The sequence below is a fragment of the Fusarium falciforme genome, chromosome 7 (assembly GCF_026873545.1).
Source record: "Fusarium falciforme chromosome 7, complete sequence".
In the NCBI taxonomy this organism is placed as follows: Eukaryota; Fungi; Ascomycota; class Sordariomycetes; order Hypocreales; family Nectriaceae; genus Fusarium; species Fusarium falciforme.
In genome coordinates this window covers 1,857,101-1,882,942 of record NC_070550.1, presented here as the reverse complement: position 1 = coordinate 1,882,942, position 25,842 = coordinate 1,857,101, and the positions used below count along the sequence as shown (strand labels likewise).

The window sequence follows — 25,842 nt, the reverse complement described above, 5'->3', positions numbered from 1 at the left end:
CTTTTTGCCCTATATACTTTTATAGGGATATATACCTCGCTATAAGCTAATATATTAATAGCTACCTAGGCTTTAATTTATTAGGCATAGAATTATTTAGATTAGCCTAGGGTTATTAGGACTAAAATCCCTCTAGCTAATCTAATATAAATATAATTCTTACTATTAAGGATATCTAATCTATATAAGATATTAAATTCTTATCCTAAGAGTAATCTTATACTAAGTTAATCTATAATCTAAGTATCTATTTTAGCTTTAGCTATAATAGGCTACTTATTTTTTATTCTAGGGATATATAAGATAAACTTAGCCTATTTAATAATATAAGATTACTATACTTTATAAAAAGTAATAATTTAAGTAAGGTCTTATTATATATCTACTAAAAAAGGAAAGAAATCCTATTTAATAATTAAATATTTAGCTCTTATATTAATATAGATTTCTCTCTAAGTTTTATTACCTAGGGAGTTTATAATTTATATCTATATAAATATATAAATAGCTAATTAGCTAGGTCCTAGTATAATATATATAGGCTTATATTTTATTATAATAATAAAGGTTAGCTTATTATATATTTCTATTATAGATTTTACTTATTATTTATTAAGTATAAAATTTATAATTTCTAAGATCTTAGCTATTAATAGGGCTTCTACTACTAAGTTAATTACTTCTTTATCTAATTTATTAGCGGTATTATAGTTAGATATTACTTAGGCAAAATATATATAAGTTCTTTTACTTTTAATAATAGCTTATAGAGTAATCTATTATTTCTTAGTAAAAAAATATCTATTCTTTATATTTCCTTATACTTCTTTAATAATAATAAATACTTAAGTTATTAATATAAAGGCTTAAGAAGTATTTTATTAAGTATTATTCTAGGAAGATATAGTATTATATATATTCCCTATGCGGTCTAGGAGTTAATAGCCCCTAGCTAGGCTTACTAGGTTATAGTAATTACCTAGGCCTATTTAGGCCTCGGATATATAGACCTACCTAGTATTCTTATTAGCTCTTTCTAAATTAGGAAGGCAAGGGATTTATATAATCGCTAAGGCTATAGGTTAATAGGTTAAGGCGCTCTTTTAGTTAGCCTAATCTCTTACTATCGCCTAGATATAGATATTTAATATCTTCTATTTATAATCCTCTATCTAGTTATTAAAGAAGTCTATTAGCTATAATTAGAGAAAGCTTTCCTTTAGGTAGTTATTAAGCTAGATATAGGCTTATATAACTAACTATAAGTTAGGCTACTTAGCCTTTATTCTTATATACTTTAGGGAGGTTACTTAGCTATAAAAATCTTATTTCTTATAGATATTATTAATAATAAATCTTTCTTTAAGTAAGGCCTAAAGTATTATATTTAATTATAGGTAAAATTATTTATAAAAAAAGTCTTTTTATCTCTAAAAACTCTATATATCTTATAATATATATCTTTTATTTATATTAATATTATTAATATATTATTTTAGCGCTATCCTAAGAAATAAAAATAGGATATTAGGTATAAAGGCCTTAATATACTCTTAGCTTTAGGTATAATATTAATTAAGAGTATTAATAAATTATATTATACTTTAGAAAATTATATAAATACCTTAAATAATTACCTTATTATAAGTCTAATTATAATTACTAATTAATTAAAATTTTCTTATATCCTTAATATAGAAATAGACTTAGAGTTAGTAGGATCCTTATATAATACTTATTAGTTATTCTATCTAGTCTAGGCTAAGAGTATATAGCGCTAGCGAGGGCTATAGCTAGCTATTATTATTATTATTATTATTTAGGCTTAGGCTTTAATAGATTTAATCTAAGGGAATAGAATTAATAGGTAGCTAATTACTATTATTATTTATTAATATACTTCCTAGTTATAATAATAGTTATATTTTTATATTATCTTAATTATTTTTATTAATAACTAAGGCTTACTAGGGAGCTATGCTTTGCCTTTATAATTAGGTAATTATTATCTTATTATAATTACTAAAAGGTCCTATTCTTAGACCTCTCGTTATTTTAAAGGTTATAACTTAGGTAGCCGCTATAGGTAAGCCCGGGGAGTTTAGCTCCTTTGATTTAATTTATAATAATTAGTTCTAGAATTAGTACTAAGAGGTAATCTAGGGAGTACTTTCTAAGGGTAATAGGGATATTAGTAAGTTCTTATGCTTATTAGTCTATCTAAACTAAGTTTTAGGTCTAGGTGCCTATAAAGGTAAGTAAAGTTTAATAAATTAATTAAATTAAATTAGAGCTAAGTAGTTCTAATTTAAGGAGAGTTATATAAATTAATTAGTAAGGGAATTATTAGTTTCCTAAGACTTATAGTAAGGTCTTACTTCTAGAGAGGCTAGTCTTAATAATAGGAAATACCTAGGAAGTATAAGTAATTACTCTAGCTAAGAGGCTATATTTTTATTTATCTATTTTTATAGATCTTCTTAAATATATATATATTAATAATATATTTATTATTATTTTATATTCTTAGCTATAACTATAGGTTATTTTTCCTAAGAGATAAGTAAGATTATTTACTTTATAGCCCTAAGGTATTATTATTTAATTATAGATAGAGAGATACCTTAAGAAAGTTAGTTCTTAAGATAGATAGAATCTATTACCTATAAGTCCTTATATTCCTTAAGCTCTTTAATAATAGGATCTAGAAAGCTCTATAGGTATTTACTAGTTTTATATACTAAATAAAGGTACCTTTTAAGTAGTTCTTCTTTAAGTATAGATAAGGGAGAATAAGGATTTAATAATAGGTAATAGTATTATTAATTATTACTATTTATAAGGGAATAATAATAATAATATTTATTTATCTCTTACTAGGCCTCTTAGAAGTTATAGGTCCTTAGAGAAGATATAGATTTCTAAAAGGGATAATAATAAGATAAGAATTTAATAATAAGTTATCTAGTTTACTTAGGGGTTCTTATAGGAGATTTCCCTAGGAATTCCCTTAGGTTTCCCCTAAGGATCCTTTAGGGAATTCCTAGGGAATTCCTAGGGATTTCTCTAGGAAGTCCCTAGGAAAATAAGTTTAAATTCCGGGGAATTCCTAGGGATTTCCTAGGGATTTCCTAGTTACATAGTTCCCGGGGATTTCCCTAATAGTGTTTTTTATTAATTTAAGTAATAAAATATAAATAATTAGATAGAGCTTAATTTTTAATAATAAGTCTAATTTATAATTATTTTCTAAGATTCTTTATTTAATTTTATATAATCTAATATATTTATAATTAAATTTTTTATTTTATTATTTTATTTTAATATTTTTTATTATAAAATAAACTATATCTCCCTCTAAGAAGATTAATTCCTTAATTCTTTTCTTATTAATATAGTTTATTATCTTATTTTTAATAAATTTAAGTTTTATTTTTATTTCTTTATATAGGTTTTTTAGTTAATTACTAATAAGAATTACTTTAGGGTTAATAATTATATCTCTTATTTATTAATAGGTATCTAGGGTAAACCTAAAATTAATATAAGTTAATATAATCTTTATACTTTTATTTATTGCTATATTATAGGCTAGCTATATAATTAGTAACTTTTTAACTTAATTAGTTTATTTATAATTAATATAGCATTAGAGATATTATTCTAGTATTTAATTTATATGCTTTATTTATCTATTTATCTCCTTATAGTATATAATAGAGAGTTTATAATTAATTCCTAAATATCCTATAAGGCTTTATTAGAATTTTAAAGTAAATAGTAGTTTTTAATTTATAATAATTTTAAGTAATATACTATATATCTTAGTAATATAAAAATAAAAAAAATAAGTAAATTCTTTTATTATTATTAATTTTCTATAGGATATAAAATAAGAAAATTTTATAAGTCTATTTATAATAATAAGAATACTATTATAAAAGTTTCTAGTAGCTAATTCTTTTAATAAGGGTAGTTTAATAATAAAATCTATAGTAATAGAATCCTATAGTTATTATATAATTAGGAGTAATTATAGTTTCTTATAAGGTTTATAATATTATGTCTTAGTTTTTATATAAAAGTTATATTATTTAATAACTATTATAATAGTTTTCTTTATATTAGGAAAAGTAAATATTATCTTAACTTATTCTAGGGTTTTATTAATTTCCTAGTATCTATATAGTAGATAGCTATATATTTTATATATAAGTTTATAGTATAATTTATCTAAGACTTATTATTTATTAGTCTTTTTATTATCTAAGAGCTATTTATTATATTATTAGATCTATTTTAAAAGTAAATTACTTTATTTTATTATATAGGTAGCTATATTAACTTAATAGGGTATCCCTATAACTCTATCCTATTTATAGATTAGTGGTTTTTATATTAATAGCTGGGTTTTCTTATGGCATTTTTTATACTAGTATATCTTCCCTTTTATCCTGCTTCTAAGGTTATAATTATTATAATATTATTATATAGCTTGGGTTATTTCCTTTAGGTTGCTATAGTATATAACTTAGTGATAATAGTAATTAAAGATAGGTTAGAGTATTTTATTAAGGATAGAGATCTTCCCTTTATAGGTCTAAACTCTATCGCTTTATTATTAGTATCCTAGTATATAATTAATAAAATCTATAACTAGTTATTTATGTTTTCTAATAAGTATAAGATATTCTAATAAGGGTACTAGTTTTTATATCTACCTAATAAACTTCTACTCGAGGTATCCTTCCGTAGTAAAATATAATAGTTATTCTTTAGCTTTAATCTTTTTAATATCTAGGTTAAGTTATTAGCTAATAGTATTAGCTTAGCTATTTTTTATCCTTTTGATATAGATATGTAAAAGACTGAAAAATAGAGACTATAAAGTCTGAAAATAGTATAGGGTAGGTAACTAAAATAGGAGGAGAATAGGCAGTGGAATTAGTCCTTATAAATAGCTAATTGGCTAGATAAGGTATTATAGAGTAATAAGAGTGGGGAAAATAATAGATAAGGTTATAAAGGAGAAGGCCAGCTTCTTATAGGTAGTCTTATTAGTTGAATTGGTTGAAGATCTAGGAAGCTATTTCTAAGAGAGGGTTTATAGCTTATATAGCTAATTGATCGGAATCTATTAGCCCGATTCGGATAAAAGTTATACCGTCGGATAGCTCTAATTCCGGGCTTTAAAACCCTATTAGTTTTGCTAGAAACGGATAACTAGAAGCCGAGCTATAGTTAGAAGAAGCTGAAACCCTTAAAGGTTTTAAACTAAGAGATTTAAAACCAGATAGGAAATACCCTATAGAAAGGCACGGCTTTACCGGCTTTATCGGGCTCTATAAGAGCCCTAAGTCCGAAGTCACGTGACCCTTCCTAAAAGGGTAATATTGCCTAAAAGGGGCATTATTGTAACTCCTTAATACCTTGCTTATCTAAGCATATAAAGCTTAGGTAAGCAAGCTGTAAGATAGCGCAAAAGCTATACTATAGGGTAATAGAATCCTAGGCTTATATCTTATAAGCCTATTTTTCTGGAATTATATTTATAAAAGACCTTTATAATAAGGACTTTTATAAGATAATAATATAATTAAATTCTAAGAGGTATTTAGTATATTATAGTTATTATCCGCTAAGTTCTTAGGTCTTTATAAAATAAGTAATATTCTTATAATTTATATATATCTTAATTTAATACTTACTTTTAAGGAAGTAATATTAAAACTCCTTAAAAGTATTAATAATTATAAGGAATTCTTTATTATAAATAAGCTAATTAAGTTTTACTCTATATAGCTTATAAGAGTAGAATATAATTAGGTATAAGAGTTTTTTATTATCTTATTATTTAATCTAAGCTCTTAGCATAAACTCTAAGGTATTTATCTTAAGTTTTATTAGTCAGGATAGGTTAAATATCTTAAGTATTAGTTTACTTAGGATAAATTCCTTAATTATATAAAAGGCTTTTTATGCTTTATTCCTAAATATAAATATCTTATCTTTTTTTATAAGGTTAATTAATAATATTATAATCTTCTTAAATTATTTAAGGAATCTATAGTAGTAATTAGTAAAACTAAGGAAGGCTTATATTTCCTTAATATTAGTTAGTTCTTTTTAGTCTTTAACTATAAAGACCTTCTTAGGGTCTATATATATCTTATTATATAAGATAATATATCTAAGAAATTCTACCTCTAAAATATAGAATTTACTTTTCTTAGGTTCTATTAGTAACTTAGCGTCTTATAATATTTATAATACCTTATAGATATATTTTATATATTTTTTTTTTATTTTAGAGAAAATAAGGATATTATCTAAGTAATATATAATAAATATATTTAGATATTCTTATAGTATATTATTAATTATTTATTAAAATATAATAAGTATATTTATAAATCTAAAAGATATAATAAGGTACTTAAATAATTTATATTTAGTATAAAAAGTAGTTTTTTATTTATATCTTTTTTTAATTTAAATAAAGTTATAAGCTCTTTTAAGGTTAAGTATAATAAAATACTTTATATTAAAAAATTAATCCTTTAACTTATTAATAAGAGGTAATAATATATAATTATTAATTATAATAGCATTAAGTATTTTAAAATTAATATAAAGTTAAAGCTTTTTATTTTTCTTTAGGATAAATATAATAAAGTATCTAATAGATAACTTACTTTTCTTAATATATCTTTTTTATAATATATCTTTAATATATTTCTTTAATATTAATAATTATGCTTTATTAAGTAAGTAAAGTTTACTAAAGCTAGGTTATTTCTTATTAATAAACTTAATTTTAAGGTTATAATATATATATTCTAATAGACCTATTTTAAGTTTTTCTATAAAGAGCTTCTTATAGATATAATATTATAATAAAATATTTTTAAGTTATTTTTCTTTTAATATCTTTTTAGCTTATTTAAGGTTTTTTTCTAATTTATAGAATTATTATATAATACGCGTAATTATTTACTAATTTTATTATTTTTATTTATTATAATATTTATATTATATCCCTTTAGGTAAAGAAGTATCTTATATTTACCTTTACCTAACTTCTCTAGTATCTTTAGTAAAAGTTTAAGATCTTATATTATTTTCTAAGTTATTATTCGCTATAGAGAGTACTTCTTTATTAAAAGAGAGCACTTAGCTAGTCCTTTAGTTAAAATATAGGTTAAATTTATATAACTATAAGTACCTAAGTACTAGGTTATAGCCTTTTATAGGTATAATATTAAATAAGATTTCTTAATTTTTTCCTTTAATAAAGACTTTAAAGTAATTAATCTCGCTATTAATAATTCTATTATTATAATTAAATTATTTCCCTTTAAGGTTAATTATTATATATAGCTTCGCCTTATACCTCTATAATAACTTAAGCCTATTTACTATCCTCGGGTTAAATAGATTTTACTTAGCTCTACTATTTACTAAAGCGCGTAATTATTCTCCCTTAACTTATATTAGTATTTTAAAATATCTTAGGTTAATACCTCTTTTTATAATATATAGGGCCTTTTATAGTATTATTAGTTATTTTTCTACCTATAGCCCTTTTATAGGTAAGTTTCCTAGTTTTTTAATAATATATAGCTACTATAGTTATGCTTATAGTTATTATTATTGCATGCTTTATAGTTATATATATTATCCTAGCTATATAGTTAGTCCTAGTATTAGCGTTTTTATTCCTATCCTAGGTCTTTTTTATCTTTTAATTAGGTTATTAGTTATTAGTTTTTTAGTTTTTTTTATTCCTCCTAGCTAACTTATTTCTATTAGTCTTTGACTTTATAAATAGTCTATTTATACTTCTAGATAGCTCTATATAGTTCTTTCTTATACCTAGTATATATAATATTAATAGTATTATATTAATAAAATACCTAGTATCCCTTTATTTTATATTATATATAGGGTTTATTATTAGGCTATGCTAGTAGGGTAATAAGAAAATAGTCTTACTTTTATTTCTTTTCTTAATATTTTTTATACTAGTAGTATTAATAGGATATCTATAAGATACTAAGGTATTCCTTATATATTAGGTATATTTATATATTATCTTATAGATTAAAAGGTATTTCTTAGTATTATGGGTTTTTAACTAATTCCTTATAGTAGGCCCTAATATAGATTTCTTACTTATATATAATATCTATATATTCTTATACTATCTAGATATACTTTTCCTATAGGCTATTTTAGTATTAGTTATTATTTTTATTATATAGCTATAAGTAATTTTTTTTTATTTATAATTTTTTATTACTTTTTTAGCGCTTTTATTATTAAGAGTATTTTTTATATAATTCCTTTTATAGTCTCTAGGTATCTTATTTAAACTTAGTTTAATTTATATTGCTATTACTTACTTTAGCGGTCTAATCGCTATATAGTAGCCTACTATATTAGTTTATTTTTTATTATTTATAGATTTTATTATATTCTTATAATGCCTTAACTTAGTATTAGGGGCATAGGGTATAATTATATTATATAGGATTATCTTATCTATAGTCCTTTTAGTAGACTATAGTAGGTATTAGAACTTATTCCTTTCTTTTATATCTTATAATTTACTTCTTATAAGGGAAGCCTTTTATAGTAGCTTCCTAGAAGTTAGTTTATTTATTTATTATTAGGGGTACTTATTACTTTTACCCTATTAGTATTATTTTTTCTTTTTATTTAAGTTTCTTAGTTACTATAATAATAACCCTTTTACTATTTATTATATCTAATATAAGGTTTTTTTATTTTATTAGTTCTAAGAGTAATTATTATTATATATCTTAGGTTTATTTTAGTTATTCCCTTATTTATCTTACCTAATTATAGGCTACTCTAATATCTAGTTTTTATCTATTTTTATTTTTATCTTTTCTTACTAATATATTATATTTACTTTATAATATTGCGATAAGTTTAGTTATTTAAATTATAATTTAAGGCTTTTTATCCTTCTATTAGACTTATTATATTGCGTTTATATGTTTCTTACCTTCTAGGAGGGATTATTATTAGTTTAATTAGTAGTATCTTTCCTTAATATCTTATTATTTCTTATAATAAACCTTCTTAATATAGTTTATTTTATAATAATAGTATTCTAAGCTATAATAATCCTATTTGCTCTTTTATATAGCTCTAAGTACTATAGGGCTAGCTTTAGTGCTATAAGAGGTATTATTACTTTTTTTCTTACTTTAATTAATATTAAACCATAGGTTATTAGCCTTATTACTATTAAACTTAGGGTTTTATAGTTTCTTTTATAAGAATTACTAATTATTAATCTTAATCGCTTTATTAATATAATTAATAAGGTTATTAGATTAATTTTCCTTATAGAGTTTTACTTAAACCTCTTTCTTAAGTCTATTAAAGAAAAATAATATTAGGGGTTCTTAGTCTTAATTAAGCTTTAAGGCAAGTTAGAGATACTTTATTTTATATTCTAAGGCTAAGTAGGTTTATCTAAATACCTTAATTTCTCTTTTAGCTTATACCTTTTTATTAATTATTTTAAATACTTACTAAAGCATAGTCTTAAAAGTCTTAAAGCTAGAGTAGAGATTAATAGTCTTAGGTAAAAGTTTAATAAATAGGGTAATAAGGTATTTTTTTATAATAGGTTTAAACTAGGCTATAATATACTTAGTAAGTTGCCCTATGGCGTATTAGACCTTATTAGATGCTAGGTTAAATTATATTAGATAGTAGGTTATAAAGGTATATAGCTATATAAGGAATATAAGTAGCTTATAAGTAGTTCTATTAAACTTCTCTAGGGGGTCTAGCTTTAAGATTTCTCTTATATTTTTACCTCTTATAATAGTAGTCGCTATATTATTAACTTCCTAGATATTATTTATATATTAGGTATTCTATACTTATTATATCTTACTTATTCTTTTAATAAGGTTATAGAGTCTATTTATTTTAGTGCTTATAGTAGTAATTTATGCATAGAGTTATTTAATATCTTTATTATTGTCGTTATTATTTTTTATTTCCTTATTGGTTAAGGTAGCCTAGATAGGTATAGGTAGATAGTTAGTAGGTAAAACCTACTGATAGTTATTTGCGGGAGTTGCCTAAGTAGCTATTGCGTTTAATATTATTTAAGGTAATGTGAGTAATTCTTTAAATAAGAGTTATTAATATATAATAATTATATATATTCCTAAGGGATAAACTAGTTATACTAGGTTTATATTAGTAGATAGATTAATTACGCTATGCTTAAATAATTAGGGGTATTATATTTAGTAATATGCTTAAGAGTATTAAGTATAACTAAGTTATATTAATAGCTAAAATAGCTACTATATATAAAAGTACTAATAGGCGTATTTTATATACTTTAAGTTATTCTTAGGACTAATATTGCTAAGGTTTGGTCTAGGGTAGGACTAATGTTTCTAATACTTGGTCCTTAGACCGATGAGAGCGAAGTTTAGTCCCTTTGGTCCCATTACTTAGTTAGGTAGTTTTGCTGGACTTCCCCGCCTGGCGTATGTCATGGCCGTGATAGCACGGACTTCCCGGGTCACACGTTAGATGGCATTGTTTCTTTTTGCAAATACCAGTTGGAATTTCTAATATCGAGTCCTTTAGGCACTCATCGAGCATAAGAGATGAGAATCATTATCATCCACAAAGAGGCCATCAGTGACCTGCATACAACACCCTATCCAGCAACGCCGGCCACACTTCTAGCAAGTCACTCATTTTCGCCCCACGCCATGCGACGATACCATCAGGCCGAACCAGGACAGCTCCGTGCTTGTCAAGACCACACTGTCTCTGCCAGTTACCAAAGACGTCCTTCCAGCCAGCTGATCCTATCATCTCCACCTGTACGAGGCTATTCTCAAACACATCCCATCCGGGGGTCTGTGCAAGGAGCAGCATCTTACTTAAGGGCACGAGATCGCGGATCGCCACCCTCTTCCCTTGCTTTTCTACCCAGCAGTGTGGCAGATGGTGCCCCGGAATGGTGGACGGATGATAGACTGTTTGATCATATGTCCCATCCTTCAAGAGCTGTCCGCCGTGACGTTTGCCACCCTCGTTGTTGATGTCAGCTGAAGGATAGAACCACCCTACCTCTGAGCCCGATGCCTTGAATTCCGTGTCCAGGACCTTGGCGGCGTTCTTGACTGCTTGCCGCTTGCTTGCATTCTCTGGGTGCGTCAGGTCGAACAAAATCGCCAGAGCAGCCTCATTTTCCGCCAGTGACTTGGAGTCACTGATTCCCAGCGCCGTGTCCATGACTTCGCGGTGCATATGAAGGTTCTTGAGACTGGTGAGACCCACTCGCTCGCCGATGGGTCGACGCTCTGTGTCGTAGCTGTCGAGCAGGCTGTCATACTTCTTCTCATCGCCGAGTGCTAGCTCAAGCTTCCAAACTAGATTCTGGACGTCTTGGATACCAGTGTTTATCCCGAGAGCGCCCCATGGAGGGATCCTGTGTGCGGCGTCACCCACCAAGAAAACACGGCCAACCCGGTACTTGGAGGCGTTGATGGCGTTGACATTCCAGTGGCTGAGAGTGATAATGTCAATGTGAATGTCGGAGATTTTGAGGGCATTGCGAATCCTTTCTTCCATAGTCTTTTCAGTGAAAGAGGTTGGATCGCTGCTTGACAGATTGCACAGGAAAACCCATTCCTCTGACCCGTTGTCAGGGGTTGGCCATGGCCCAAGCTGGTAAATTGCGCCCGACTTGACACTTCCTTCGCTTTTTGGGTCTGTGAACCATGTGATGAAGTTTCTCGGATCCGGGTGACGTGATCGTAGGGGCGCTCGGAAGTGAGCTGTCACCATGTTGAAGATGTCCTTCTGACCAGTCCACTCGACATCGAGTTTCTCTGTGAAGCTACGACCTCCATCTGCGCAGATGACGAAGCGGGCCACTACCTCATCTTGTTCGTCCTTTTCAATGTCATGGATGTTGAGAACCACAGTGCCATCGTCTCTTTCCTTCAAGGATGTTACCTCAGTCCTGTGTCTGATGCCGTCTGGATTGAGCTTGATGGCGCGGCGCTTGAGAATCGGCTCAAGACGGATCTGAGGGAGCATACGGAATTGGCTGGGGCTGTGCGATGCATACTCTTCTGCATATTGCCCTTGACCCCAAGCCTCGCGAGAGAAGATCTCCCTCCCGTCTGGGCCAAGGTTGGTGTACCATGCCAAGCGTCCGCTGATTTCTGTGGGGGCACAAGCAGCGTAGACATCTTGCTCGATACCCAAAATGCGAAAGACTTCATTGGTGCGCTGGTTGATGCCGCAGGCCTTGGGATGAATTGACGTTCCGGGATGTCGTTCAAAGAGCACGTGCTGAATGCCTCTAAGGGATAGAAGCATGGAGGCAGTGAGCCCTACAGGGCCGCCGCCAATGATTGCAACAGGGATTGATGACGGATTGGCCATTTGGTGAATGATGACTGATAACCTGGCGGGTGCTATGAATATGTTTACTGATTGACATGATGCCAGATTCGATAAGTTCGCTCCAACTAATATACTACGATGAAGTACTTCACAAGCACCTCGGGGCGCGGACAAGGCCGAGCGGGGGGAGATAGGACAACTGCCTGGCCCTACGCATCCACCAGCCTGAAACAGATACTACGTTCTGCACAGGTCCAGGACTTGATTCATTCCGTATTCTTCCGATGTTTTAATCTCGCAGCCGGGTTCATGGGCTCTTTCACAAGTGGAAGAGCTCTCCGGATCTTGTGGGGCCCATAACATGGACAAGCATCCCACTCCCTTTCACTGCCGTTAAGTCCCCGGAAGCTAATGAAGGTCCTGATCCGAGAGTCTAGAGAAAATCCGGGGCCCCGTGGGGTTACGTTAGTTCCACAATCTCGGCTCCAGATCCAGCGTGAACCTGGGGAGTCTTGGCCATGTGCCAAGTCACGTTGTACACTGCGGGTATATATCTTTGAGTGGCGAGCGGCCCATTCTCTGTCTTTACCGCCCGACTATTAATCTTTTCATGTATTCTCTAATCTTCTTACTTGACCTGCAACTCCTTACAGCATGTCCCGAAGCCAGTCCGCTATTGCTTGGCCGAGCCACATCACGGCCTCGGAGCGAGAGTTCTTTGATTACTTTTATCAACTTCTCGATGGGACTACGCCAGAGGAGGGCAAAGCTTGGAGCGAGACATTTGCTCCGGATGGGGAGTTTCGGGCGTTTGGCCATGTATTCAAGGGTCATGCTGGTACGTTTTGCACGGGTGCTGTACTACGCAGTGGCCAAGTGACTAAGTACACAGCGACCGAGAAACACATCACCAACTTTTGGAAGTCCTTTCCAGGACTGAAGCACCAGCCCTTAAAGGCTTACACATACGATCCAGCTGGACGAGAGCTGATCATTCTGACAAACTACGAAATGACTTGCCCCGACGGATCTGTCATTCAGGACAAGAGTGCTGCCCACTTTCATCTGAAAGAAGTCAACGGGCGACTTGTCATTGAGCGACTGACGCTATACTTGGTGAGTCCCAAGCATCTCGATCCAGACGACCTTGTGCTAATGAGACCAAGGACCCCCAGGTGTTGACCAACACGTTGGCCAAGAGTGCGCTCTAGGGTATTGCCATGTCTGCGGAGATAGAAATAGTTGAAATGAGATTGAGGTTTTTATTCCCGTGCAGAAGATACAATTGCCAAATAGTGATCCCCCAGGCTCGGGTTTTGGGACTAGGAATGTGACTATCCTGGATTCTGGACATGTTGTCATATCAGTAGGGCTTTCCATTACCGTAGTATCACCTCATGTATATCTCTTAACACTGAAAATGGGCTAGGTACCGAGCCTACTTTTATTGACGTGTATCGCAATATCGTTCTGCTGTGTGAAAGAAACGGCAAGAAAATCAATTAATAGTGGCAGAAGCCCGGTTCGAATCACATTCAACAAAGTCGGTTCAAAGAAACCGATTTTCCCATGCTAGATCACCTAGCGACGGAATATCAGGCAGTACTGCTACAAGCTCTGTCCCTAAACTTGGCCCATTGCTGCTCAAACCCAGCACCCTTGACCCATCTGTCCGGATACAATGCCTCCTCGGTTGAATCTAGTGCGATATGTGCTGTCTTGAGAAACATGCTCTGTTTCATTGGAAAGTCCGCTCTCTCTTCATATTCCCGGGACACCCTTTCGCCGTTGGCCAGGGCCCGGATAAGCTTGGTTACATGGGAGTCGTCTAGAAAAGCATTTACACGCTTAAATAGCTGCTCCCAGCCCATCTCTGGTTTCTTGGGTCGATAGTTTACAACCTCGTTGATGTGTAACCGGGGGCTGCCTCTGGCGGCGTAGGCGACAATGTCAAAGCGGCCTTTCCATTCCAGCAGTCGAGCTTTGTCCTCAAGAGACATCCAGTCTTTCTCAACGAGTGCCGAAAAGAAGATGGAACAGTTAACGTTGTGGATGAGGAAGAAGTCGAGCTTGTGCTGCTTCTCTGGCCGTTGAGCAGCGGCCGTGTAAAAGGTACAAACGTTGACCATCTCAGCCGTCTTGAGCTTCAGTTCCTGTGGAGAGACTCGCCATTGTGCGGCGATCTTCCACAGCTCCTCTGGAGCATTGGCAAGTGGATTGTCGTCGATCCAGCTCCCATCTCCCCAACAGGCAGCCGAGCGGATTGCGTCGTTTTGTTCTATCTCTCGGATGAGATTAATCATGGGTCGACTTGGCTTGTTCTTCAAATATTCATCTGCGGTTTGGATGCCTTTGAAGAACTTTCCAACTTCAGGCTGGTGGACGGCACTTTGGGCAAGGCCTTCTGCAATGATGGCTGGCTGATTAAACTCGAGCCCGAAGCCGAAGTGAATCACGGGATGTAAGAAGCCTACAGTATTCAAGATTAGTTGAAGTCATTTAATCCATGAACAATGAAGAGTACGTGCTTGCAAACATTCGCGAGAGCAGCTCTTCAGCGATCCGAGAGCGCGAGAAGAGATATTCATGAACAACAGGGCCAATACCATGCTGAGAAATTTGACGCTCAAAGAATCGCAAGAAGTTGTGGTAATTCTCGGGACGAGACAAACAAGTGAGGAAATAATCCTCATCTCCAAGCCTGTTGACCACTTTCTCGTCTAGAGGATGCTGCGGACGCTGAAGTGACTTCTCCTGAGTGTAGGCTCGATGCATCTGCGTAGGCGTAGCTCCTAAGGCAGCTTGCGTCAAGATGTAATGGGTGATATGGTTGTGAAATCCTCGGTCGTTGAAAAAGACGTGGTGTTGTTCATGGTTTACTTGAAGCAGCTCGTTGGCAGTCTTGATTGTTTCATCAGGGACAAGGGGGACGTGGAATACTCCCACGTTATCCTGAGAGATTTCAACTGTTGATGCACCAGCCATGGTTGTAGATTTGTCAATGAGATGGGGATGTTGAACAAGTTGATAGACTTGTACTAGATATTGGGGATGTTGGCTGCCTGACTTGTCCCGAGTATCTTTTTATCTCTATAAATGGTCATTACGACAACATCCCACAACCCTAATAGTGTCACATCTTGTTTTCCCCATGGGGTCGGATATCAGATCCGGCTGTGATCCGGTCATCGATGGCGGGGTAGTCTCCACTCACGGCGCGGCGGGGAGATAGGGGGTAGATATCATGCCGAGCATTTTAGAACTTTTGCAGGCATGTTAGAGATGCCAATACGTGTATTGATGATCCGATAGGCTCACGATACTCGGGCCGTAGTATAGTCAGCCGTCCGAAGGTTTGCTTCCGATCTAAGTGTCATGGGGTTTCAGAGAGGAGACTCAACTCTTGCAGCCAAAGTGTCGGCCGAAGAGTACCGATCCGAAGGAGAACTGCTGGCCGTAGTCAAGTATAATAAATGTAGAGTGAGTCCCAAGCTTCTATTAATCAAACATTTCATCTCAAAGATTCTTTAAAGTCAAAACAGAAAGCAAATTGTTCACCTTCATCATGTCTGAAGCTATCAAAGACATCAACAATCTCAACTCGTTGGGCGTTCAGCCCTTCTATTGGAGAAAGGGCCTTGATCCGAAGGAAGGCAAACATCCTGGCCTTCGAACGAATCAGACCGAGATTGCGGATGGCATGGAAATCACCTGGGATGCCCCTGTCCCCATGCGCGATGGCGTCAAGATATATGCCGATATCTTCCGACCTGAAGGTGCAAAGGGCGAGCTTCCCGTCATCCTCACCATGAGCCCCTACGGCAAGCATGGGCCCAAGACCTTTGCCATCTTTCCTGGTGCTGGAGTTCCCGATGGCTGGGTCTCCAAGTATGCAGTCTGGGAGGGAGTCGACCCCATCACTTGGACCAAAAAGGGCTACATCGTCGTCAATGGTGACAGCCGTGGATCTTGGGGGTCCGAGGGCAACCTCGAAGTCTTTAGCAAGCAGGAAAGCCAGGACGGTCATGATCTGATCGAATGGCTGGGCACACAGCCTTGGTCCAATGGCAAGGTTGGCATGGTGGGTGTCTCGTACCTTGCCATCATTCAATGGGGCATCGCCGCCACCAAACCCCCACACCTTGCGTGCTTTATGCCATGGGAAGGCTTCACGGACCTCTATCGTGACTACAGTCACCACGGAGGAATCCCCGAGACCAAGTTTATGCACTTTACCATGTGGTCCTGTCGTTGTGGTCCCAACCTGGTTGAGGACTGGATCAAGAATCACGAAGAACATCCACTCTACGACGACTACCACCGTTCTAAGGACAAGTTCGAGACTCTTGCCAACATCACAGCCCCTGTATATGCCGTCATTGACTGGGGTGACCACGGCATGCACACCCGCGGATGCCTCAACGGCTGGACAGGGGTCAGCTCCAAGGACAAGTGGCTTGAGATCCACGGGCGTAAAAAGTGGCGTTACTTTTTCGAGGAGGAAAGCGTTTCCCGTCAAGAAGCCTTCTTCAAGAAGTATCTGAAGGGAGAGCAGAGCGAGATCGACAGCTTTCCTAGGGTGAGAATGGAAGTCCGGGACCGGGCATGGCAGGGAACCTTCCGAGGCGAGAACGAGTGGCCTCTGGCTCGAACCAACTACACCAAGTACTATCTTGACTCGGAGTCGATGCAACTTGGGCCAGGTGGGCCCCAGAAGACGTCAATTATCGCTTACGAGTCCACGGTGCAGGACAACTGTGTACACTTTACGCACAAGTTCACCAAGGACACGGAGCTGACTGGAGGCATGCGACTGAGGCTCTGGGTTTCGACTGAGAAGGGAGATGACATGGACTTGTTTGTGCAACTGGACAAGATTGTATCCGACGGCAAGGTGGCCCCATTTGTGGCTTTCTCCATGGTTGACGATGGACCTCTTGGCCTCGGCTGGCTTCGTGTGAGCCACAGAGAACTCGTCATCAATCGCAGCACCACGGATAGGCCCTGGCACCCCCATACGCGCCGTCTGCTTCTCCGACCGGATGAAGTTATCCCAGTCGACATTGAGATCCTCCCGACGTCTACTCTGTTCCGCACTGGCGAGACGTTGCGGGTTAAGATTCAGGGTAACGACTGTTTCCGACACTCTACGCCTGATGTGGTGCAGTTCCATGAGCGGACTGTTAACCAGGGAAAACATTACATCTACACGGGCCCTTTTTACGAGTCGTATCTGGTTCTTCCCGTTATTGACTAGGCCAAGACATGTTTCTCATCTGGGCCTTGTGCGTAAGACTAGCTACACTAGAAGTAAGAACTTGCAGGGCTCAATTCAGGATCACTTGAGTATCAACTCCAACATTTGACAGTAGAGAGAGAATGAATGACTGGTTCTACTCGAAGATACAAGATGGGATGTGAATGATTGATAATAAGGCGGCCATTGACTCACCTCAGTAAAGTTTCCATGGGGTGGCCATTAGGCATATTGGCACAGAACATGCTTAGAAAGACGTGATGGTTTTCAGTGATACTGCCGTGGTCATGTCATTCACTTATGATACTTCTATGTATATCAACAGGCTAAACGCGATGGAGCCTTGGATGATGCAACTATAGCTGAGTCTGTTTGGCCACATTTGCAGACTGGCTGGGGCAGTTGCAGCCACGCCAATGGAGCAGATCACGCCAGATTATTACAGTAACTTGCAATCAAGGACAGTGAAATTGCCGGGCCGACAAATATGGTTCCCCTGTTGAGGGGCAAGGACCAGTTTTAGCTTCCTAACTACCCCCGATAAGCCACGTTAGCCGTGGAATTAATTATCCATGCGGGGAAGACTGGAACTTGCCTATCATGCAGACTAGGCTCGGCATTGCGGGAGGTATGCGAATGTCGAAGCCGGAACACCCCCGGTGGTACACGATAAAATGTCTGCCTCTCAGGACCAAGGGGCCCAAGGTCCTCACTTCTCAGTAACAATTCCGAATATCCTTCCGAAATTACAACTACTCTGGGTGCTTTTCTTTTACCCAATATGACCATCCTTGTTGGAGTTGCAGGTATCACTGGCCAGTTTGGTCAGCTGCTAACTTGCAAACTTCTCGACACCAACCAACAAGTCTCGGTCCGTGGTTTTTGTCGAAACAAAGCCAAGCTAGCCCAAAACCTCTCTTCTTCTTCTTCTCAAGTTGAGATTGTGGAAGGCGGTGCGTACGATCGAGACCAAGTCGCCAACTTTGTCAGGGGCTGCGACATTGTTGTCTGCTGCTACTTGGGAGACAACGATTTGATGATCGAAGGCCAGAAGGTTCTCATTGACGCATGCGAGGATGAAAAAATCCCACGCTACCTGGCAAGCGACTGGTGTCTGGATTATACCAAGCTCGAGTTTGGGCAGCTCTTCACCAAAGATCCGATGAAACATGTCAAGGCCTACTTGGGCACCAAGGAGTTCGTGAAAGGAGTTCATGTTCTCATTGGCGCTTTTCTTGAGACTCTTGTCAGCCCCTATTTTGGCATCTACGACTCTGGCACACACACCTTCTCGCATTGGGGCGAACCAGGCGTTCTGTTCGAAACCACGTCTTATGGAAACGCGGCCGAGTTCACGGCACAGGTCGTTCTTGACAAGGAGGCAGTTGGCATCCAGCGCTGTGAGTAAATGCTCTCATGTTTAAATCCTCTAGGTGTTGAGTATTAACCAGTCTTTAGTTGTGGGAGACACCAAGTCCATGGACGACATTGCCCTGGCATATGAGAGGGTCTATGGCATCAAGGCTAATGTCGTGATAAAGGGCTCTGCAAAGCAACTCTATGACAAGATGTGGGGTGTCCGAAATCAGCCGTCGAGCCAACCAAACGAATACATGGCCATGTAGGTTGAAACCGACTATCATGCCTGACTACATAGCTGACCTCGCAAATAGGTTCTACCAGTACTACATGATAAACGAGCAGACCTACGTGGGACCGTACCTTCAGAACTTGAAGTACCCCGAGGTGAAGGCTTTGACGATTGAAGAGTTTATGCGGCGTGTCCCATTAGATCAGCTCCCTGTTGTTTATAGCAATCCTGTGACAGAGAGGGTCTAAGCTTGCGAGCTCAGTCCGGTTGAGACATTTTCGGCTTTAAATAAGAAAAATCACAATCATTGTATATCCCCATTGGGCTATTTCCGTAAAAAGACGTATAATAGGTTCTAGAATATGCATCCTTTATCCCGACGATGTTATGACCTCGTCTTGGAACTTGACTGTTTCATTCTCCTTCTGGCCACCATATTGTACAAGCCCCAAGCCTATCAATCGGCCTACTTTCTCCACATAGCTTTTTTTCGACTCGGATAGCTGATACAGTGTCCTATCCATCCCTCGAGTGCATAATCTTGACATCAACATCGCCATGTAAGGATGATTCAATGGTCTTGAAAATGCAGGATTCTCTCCAACAACGAACCAGTCAAGTTATTCTATCCCAAATCTAAATCCTGATCCGACCGTTAGGACTCAACTGATCCAGTATAGCATTGGTCGCTGAAAAGACGTCATAACCAAACAGCCATTGCTGAAACTTCTTCCCACTCAGACTATTTGGGTTCGCCTTTTCGAGTTCCTCCTCAAACTGTTCGTCCCTAGTACCCAATTCCATGTAGGAGAATGCCTTATCCCGAGCCTCCTGCTCTGGGCCGTCATGCATGTGCCAGATCAAGCTGCTATCCCTGGTTCCCTTCTGAACGCGTTCTGCGCGAGGCTTACGGATCTTTTCGTAGGCTTCAAGGTATACTGGCAGATCCGAGAGACTCTTGACACGGTCGAGGCATTCTGCGAGGCAGGCACCATCCTCAATGGCTTGGGCAGCTCCCTGCGCCAGGAAGGGGACCATTGCGTGGGCTGCATCTCCCAGGAGGACAACCTTGCCATTCGTCCAGGTTGGCAGCTCAGGGAGGTCGGCGATCTTCCAGTTCAGACAGCTGGTCACCTTGCTGACGACTCTTCGAATAACAGGGTCAAAGTCCTTGTAATGCTCCTGCATCTCTTGCAGGTTCCCGGGTTCGTTCCATTTCCCGGCTGCAGCGATACCCCCTGGGTGTGAGAGAACCATATTGTACATGGCCCCTTGGCGGATTGGGTAGGCCATTATGTGGTGATCGGGCCCAATCCAACAATTAGCGTTGACATCCGTCATGAGATGTGAGACTTGGGGATCCGCATTCATGGCTCCAGCAGGTACAGTGGCACGGTAAGAACAGTTTGCAGCGTCGTTAGGCTGCACATCCCTATCGCCTAGAAGCGCAGCCCGTGTCTTGGATCGAATTCCATCTGCCCCTACGACGAGGTCCGCCGTCAGAGTCTCGCCGCTGAGAAGTGTTATACTTGGTAGGTCAACGTCAACGGACTGTACGGGAGACGCGAGTCTGACGTCGACGCCAGTTTCCTTGGCGGCATAAAACAGGATGGACTGAAAGTCTGCCCGATGAATCAACCAATATGGGAACCCGTAGGTCTCTGAGAGTTGAGGATGCAATGGCGTGGTCCCCAAGATGTCTCCAGTGGCATATCTGCGGAATGCAAACCCCCGAGGCCACACGACCTTTTCGAGGAATTTGGAAGCAAGGCCGTATATCTCCAGGACTCGAGAGCTATTTGGCGGGATCTGAATGCCGGCGCCAACCTAAAAATCCAGTTTCATTTAACCAGGGACCCTGACCAGAGATGAGTATTAGACGTACCTCTGATAGAGCGGATGCAGCCTCAAGGACCGTGACATGGTGTCCCTTGCGTGCAAGCCCGATGGCGGCCCCAAGACCTCCCAGCCCAGCGCCATTGATGATAATTCGCAACTTCAGCTTGTGACTGTCACACATGTTGTAGATGATGATAGTGATATCTAATCTGGTCTGTTGGGGTTGTCTGCATGGCCATGACCTGCAATATATCTCTGCCTGAGCAATGCTTGAGGTACGCATCCATCCAAGGCAAACCGTACACCCTCTCCAGGGCTGGAACACAGCCGACGCCGGTACAGCCTGAGGCACCTGATGAGAAGCAGTATCCGAAGCATCGGAACCATTTGCTTCCGAGAACTTGAACCTTCTCTTCCGTTCCAGTTAAAGACATGACCCAATTCTTGGACGACTGTAGTTGCAACCCACGTCACGGACCAAGGAATGATGGTGCCGATATACATAAACCCACCGAAATTGAGGGGCATGTCGATACACGAGTTAACCTCATCGTGCCGCTGGATCGTCTCCTCAACCATGGCTTGAGATACTACTAGACTAGGTCTTGAAATGAGTGCAATTATTATCCCAATCGGCGAGCATTTCTTGTTCAATGCAGCTTCTTCGTATTTTCGCATGGTGGTTAGGTTAAGGGGTTTTTTTTTTCTTTTGGCATCGACAATAATGTAGGCCGGCTGTGATTGTTACAACTAGCTCTCGTACAGTTGTGCGGGTATGCTATTAAGCCAAGAAAGATCGTCAAAATCCAGTTTGCAGTTGAAGCCCTCAAAATCGATCGCCATGAGCCCATCAAGCATTGTCAAACCATCTAGCTCGTTACCATGTATTGCCAAATCATAGTCCAAAGATCCATCGTTCCCAGGGTTTATAGAAGCAGCGGCATTCCCTAAATAATCTACACTGGTTCCAAAACCATGTACAGGCCCCTTTGCGGGGTTGGTCTGTGATACTCCTTGGTTCACCAGATGCTCGCATTTCTCGTCGAGTCCGCCCTTATCTGCTTGTAACCTGACTTGATCTAACTCGTCTCGTTGCCGCTGCTTCTTTTGTTGTGTTCGCCCTCTTTGTTTTCTTTGGACGTGCTCGAGAAGTAAGCCGATGGCGGTGGCGCATCTCATCGCATGATCCCCGAACCTCTGGAACGATGTGAGCAGTTTGATGCTGATTCGGCATCCATCAACAATCCTGTTTGTTCCAACTTCCGCCGTCAGTGCATGGTGCAACTGTGCGGCCACGAGAATTGTAGCGGCGCTGTAGATGTAAAAAGTGCTATACCACCAGGCAGGCAGCAAGTCCTCACAGTCTTGGATGCTGCGGTTTCCAATGCTGGACTCGTAGAACTCGACAGTTTCCAAGGCTGCCCTCACACAGCTTACAGATGAGTGAAGAGCAATCTTCCAGGGCAACGTCTCTGAGAAGCCTGCGGGCTCGTAGCCCTGTCTAGCGCAGAACCGTGACAGAATGGGACGCAAAAGTAGAATGCGAGTGTGGTGGAAACGAAGAAACAGAATATGGCTCTGGCGCTTGTGGATGATCGACTTGGGAGCATCTGGGTCGTTGCGAAGATGAATAGGGAGACGCCTTTGCCAATGCTGGAGCTTGTCGTCGACTTCACAAACCTGGCCAACGATCTTGGCCGCCTTGCTGCCAAAGTACATGGAATACTCGTCAATTTTGACTGGCTCGTCAACAGCCGAGGCGTCGTATACTGTGATCAGCGCCTCACCCATGAGTTCATATAGCTCGAGGGCTTCGGTGAAGAAGTGCAGATCGCGGTCATGTGTGGCATCACAGCTGGATGCACTAGAGTGGCAGCTGCAAAGACCCTCAGAATTATGTACCAGCGGCATGGGAACTGCTGTCGCCGCCTTAGGGGTGATCATCAGTGGCCGGCCGAATGTCATGGAAAGAGTTCTATCCATGAGGATACAGCCGTGCCAGACCTTGCGCATAGTCTCTCTGATAGTTGTAGTGGGTGCCTCAGTGCTTGTCGCTACCAAATCCAGGCCGATGCTCTGGGCTACTCGGATGGCCAGACCAATCGACATCCAACATTGCTGTGACTTGTTTGTACTTTGCAGATACTGTCCAGATAGGAGAAAGCACTGTACGGTCAGGACCGAGCGATTCTGGAGGTCGGAGAAATCCAGGAGTTCTTGACTGCGTCGGTAGAAGACGGCCGCATTTGTGCCCCTTTCCTCCGGCTCCATCCGGGGGTTCAGGTTGCAGCTCAGACTGAATACCACGTTGAGGAGGCAGATGAACATCTTTGTGTCTTCGCCAAGATTCTCCCCGGCCCACAAGCGTTGATACATTAAATCCATCTGATCCCGATCCAGGAATGGATATAACGGATCAATGCATCTCCAGTAGACGTCAAAAAGATGGTCAGCTCTCCGGCGGGGAGGCAGAACCGCGTCCACATGAGCAAGCTGGTCACTTGAGCTCGTGGCTAGTTGAGGTTGAGCCATGCTGATCGTCCGGCCGGGTTCAGCACTGGTAGCACGAGAAGCCAGGTGGTGATCGAGCACGTTTCTGATGTGGCTCATGAAACTGCTGACACTCGAGTTGCCATGTGTCGATAGTCTCCGGCCTTCCTTCTCTTTTATCAACCCCAGCATAGCGTTATTCTGCTCGTCATCGTCGTCGTCGTCGTCGACCCGTTCCTCCGAGACGTTTGGAGACATGTCATCCCGGGCTGATGTCTGCAATGTCCGTCGTTCATTTTCAAGCTCTTGTAGCCTCTGCTCTAGTCTCAACAGATATTCCCGTGATGTGCTACTTCCTCGGACCTTTCGAGAACCCCAGGTGCAGGTGGTTGAGGTCTGTTGTCGCCTTCGACAAGGGCTACACACTAAAGCGTCCCGAGAAGCATCAGTCAGTTAATCGTTCAACACTTTTGGGGGGATGATTGTACCTGGTCGAACTCCGTCACATTTAGTCTTCTTGCTTCTACACCGATCGCAAGCTGCGCTGACTTTTTGGCGCTTCTTGGGCCGTTCAATGCTGGTCTCCTTCTCGGTCGACGTGCCGCGGGGGCTCACACCCCTGATGGAATCTTCCATCACTGCTGGCATTTGCGGGTCCATCTTGATGAGTATCTGGAGTGCAGAATCTGGGGTATCATTGTTTGTTGGTCAGAAAGCTGGAGTCACGGGAGAGCATTTTCCTCGTCGGGGCTCAGTACGTCAAGGCCGCGGCCCCCGTTATCTCCCCCCGAGTCCCCGCGAGGTCCGGCCAAGGACAGTATCTCCAAGCTGCACGATGATGGTGACGATGGCAGCCTTGCATGAACTAAGTTCGAACTTTACAGATATGGCTACCCGGTTCATCAATGGCACTGGTATGCGGGATTGCAGTACCATTCGCGGCTTGATCCAGCACTCGCGACGTACACAGTTATAGCAGAGTATATTTATGACTGATTCATATCGCTCTTGGAGCATCGTGTCTTTTCTGCCCCCTTTGGGCCTTAAGGACAGATGTTCCCGTCATTCCAGCCAGTCAAACAGAGCAAATCATGTTAGACTTCCGTTCCGGCATCCCCGGATAACTCGATATGACTGGGGAACCATTCCGGATGAGCTACTGTTGTTCCGAGTATAAAACACCAAATGCATGCGACTCTAAATATAATTCCAGCTTGCGGATCAACAGTTGCTCACATTCTTTATCTCAAGCTATAACACAATGGCTAGCCTTACTGGAAAAAGGGTAAATAATCCCACACGGTACTGTGATTTCACACCTGGCTGATCATCGGCGGTAGGTCGCAATAACCGGTGCAGCGAGCGGCATCGGCTTGGCCACAGCAAAGCTGCTTGCACGTCACGGAGCTTTGCTCTCTCTTGCCGACTTGAGCTTACCACGGTTAGAAGCGGCCCGTTCTTCACTCGGGGGAGACAATGAACGACACATCATTGTTGCCGTCGACGTCAGGTCCAGCAGCGCCGTCAATGCCTGGATCCAGGAAACGGTCAAGCGGTTTGGTGGGCTCGACGGGTGCGTGAATGTTGCGGGTTTCTGCGGCCCGCATAGATATATCGCTGATGAGACGGATGACATCTGGGATCAGGTTATGGGAGTCAATGCTACAGGGGCTTTCAACTGCACTAGGGCTGCTTTGTCCGCGATGGACGCTGGGGGGTCACTGGTAAGCCTGCACATGTCGATTTCTTGTTGGTGTCCATCTGACAAAAAGCTCCTTAGGTCAACGTCACGAGCGCCGGTGGTCTTCAAGGTCTAGTTGGCATGGGAGCTTATTGTGCAAGCAAGCACGCGGTCATCGGCTTGAGCAAGACGGCAGCCAAGGAAATGGGGTCCAAGAACGTAAGAGTGAACTGTGTTGCTCCTGGTGAGTCCAGCAGATGACCAAAGATGAATTGAATGTTACGCAGTAGTGCTAATGGGTAGGAAACAGGCACAATCGATACGCCCATGGTGAAGGATATGGAAAAGTCCATTGGTGCAAGTCTAACGACAGCTCATCAAGCCCTAGACCGAAAGGCCGATCCGTCAGAGGTTGCGTACGTGATTGAATTCCTGCTAAGTATGCATCGCTGAGCCCATTGTCTTCCAGCGATTCTGACTTGTCAATAGGCGACGAAGCTAGCTTCGTTACCGGTTCCGTGTATAGTGTGGACGGTGGCTGGGTTGCGTAAA

At 39.4% G+C, this 25,842-nt stretch overlaps 8 protein-coding genes across 8 annotated transcripts; 4 read left to right on the top strand and 4 right to left on the bottom strand.

The window, feature by feature from the left end:
• Positions 1 to 10,704: 10,704 nt before the first annotated feature.
• NCS54_00919100 (FAD-binding-3 domain-containing protein) lies at positions 10,705 to 12,471 on the bottom strand (the record flags this gene model as incomplete). Its single annotated transcript, XM_053154546.1, has 1 exon — positions 10,705 to 12,471. One exon carries the CDS (start codon positions 12,469 to 12,471, stop codon positions 10,705 to 10,707), a length of 1,767 nt encoding a protein of 588 aa, XP_053010521.1.
• A 615-nt stretch (positions 12,472 to 13,086) lies between these two features.
• NCS54_00919000 (Hypothetical protein) lies at positions 13,087 to 13,643 on the top strand (the record flags this gene model as incomplete). Its single annotated transcript, XM_053154545.1, has 2 exons — positions 13,087 to 13,548; positions 13,599 to 13,643. 2 exons carry the CDS (start codon positions 13,087 to 13,089, stop codon positions 13,641 to 13,643), a joined length of 507 nt encoding a protein of 168 aa, XP_053010520.1.
• A 384-nt stretch (positions 13,644 to 14,027) lies between these two features.
• On the bottom strand, positions 14,028 to 15,417 carry NCS54_00918900 (Hypothetical protein; the record flags this gene model as incomplete). Its single annotated transcript, XM_053154544.1, has 2 exons — positions 14,028 to 14,902; positions 14,961 to 15,417. The coding sequence occupies 2 exons, from the start codon at positions 15,415 to 15,417 to the stop codon at positions 14,028 to 14,030; spliced, it is 1,332 nt and encodes a 443-aa protein (XP_053010519.1).
• Positions 15,418 to 15,997: 580 nt separating this feature from the next.
• On the top strand, positions 15,998 to 17,689 carry NCS54_00918800 (PepX-C domain-containing protein; the record flags this gene model as incomplete). Its single annotated transcript, XM_053154543.1, has 1 exon — positions 15,998 to 17,689. The coding sequence occupies one exon, from the start codon at positions 15,998 to 16,000 to the stop codon at positions 17,687 to 17,689; it is 1,692 nt and encodes a 563-aa protein (XP_053010518.1).
• Positions 17,690 to 18,289: 600 nt separating this feature from the next.
• Positions 18,290 to 19,528, top strand: NCS54_00918700 (NAD(P)-bd-dom domain-containing protein; the record flags this gene model as incomplete). Its single annotated transcript, XM_053154542.1, has 4 exons — positions 18,290 to 18,351; positions 18,410 to 19,089; positions 19,148 to 19,310; positions 19,363 to 19,528. The coding sequence occupies 4 exons, from the start codon at positions 18,290 to 18,292 to the stop codon at positions 19,526 to 19,528; spliced, it is 1,071 nt and encodes a 356-aa protein (XP_053010517.1).
• Positions 19,529 to 19,916: 388 nt separating this feature from the next.
• On the bottom strand, positions 19,917 to 21,300 carry NCS54_00918600 (FAD-binding-3 domain-containing protein; the record flags this gene model as incomplete). Its single annotated transcript, XM_053154541.1, has 2 exons — positions 19,917 to 21,107; positions 21,166 to 21,300. 2 exons carry the CDS (start codon positions 21,298 to 21,300, stop codon positions 19,917 to 19,919), a joined length of 1,326 nt encoding a protein of 441 aa, XP_053010516.1.
• Positions 21,301 to 21,869: 569 nt separating this feature from the next.
• Positions 21,870 to 23,867, bottom strand: NCS54_00918500 (Zn(2)-C6 fungal-type domain-containing protein; the record flags this gene model as incomplete). The annotated part of the gene is made up of 1 exon (XM_053154540.1): positions 21,870 to 23,867. One exon carries the CDS (start codon positions 23,865 to 23,867, stop codon positions 21,870 to 21,872), a length of 1,998 nt encoding a protein of 665 aa, XP_053010515.1.
• A 1,003-nt stretch (positions 23,868 to 24,870) lies between these two features.
• On the top strand, positions 24,871 to 25,841 carry NCS54_00918400 (Hypothetical protein; the record flags this gene model as incomplete). The annotated part of the gene is made up of 5 exons (XM_053154539.1): positions 24,871 to 24,894; positions 24,950 to 25,333; positions 25,390 to 25,534; positions 25,601 to 25,729; positions 25,780 to 25,841. 5 exons carry the CDS (start codon positions 24,871 to 24,873, stop codon positions 25,839 to 25,841), a joined length of 744 nt encoding a protein of 247 aa, XP_053010514.1.
• Position 25,842: the final 1 nt, after the last annotated feature.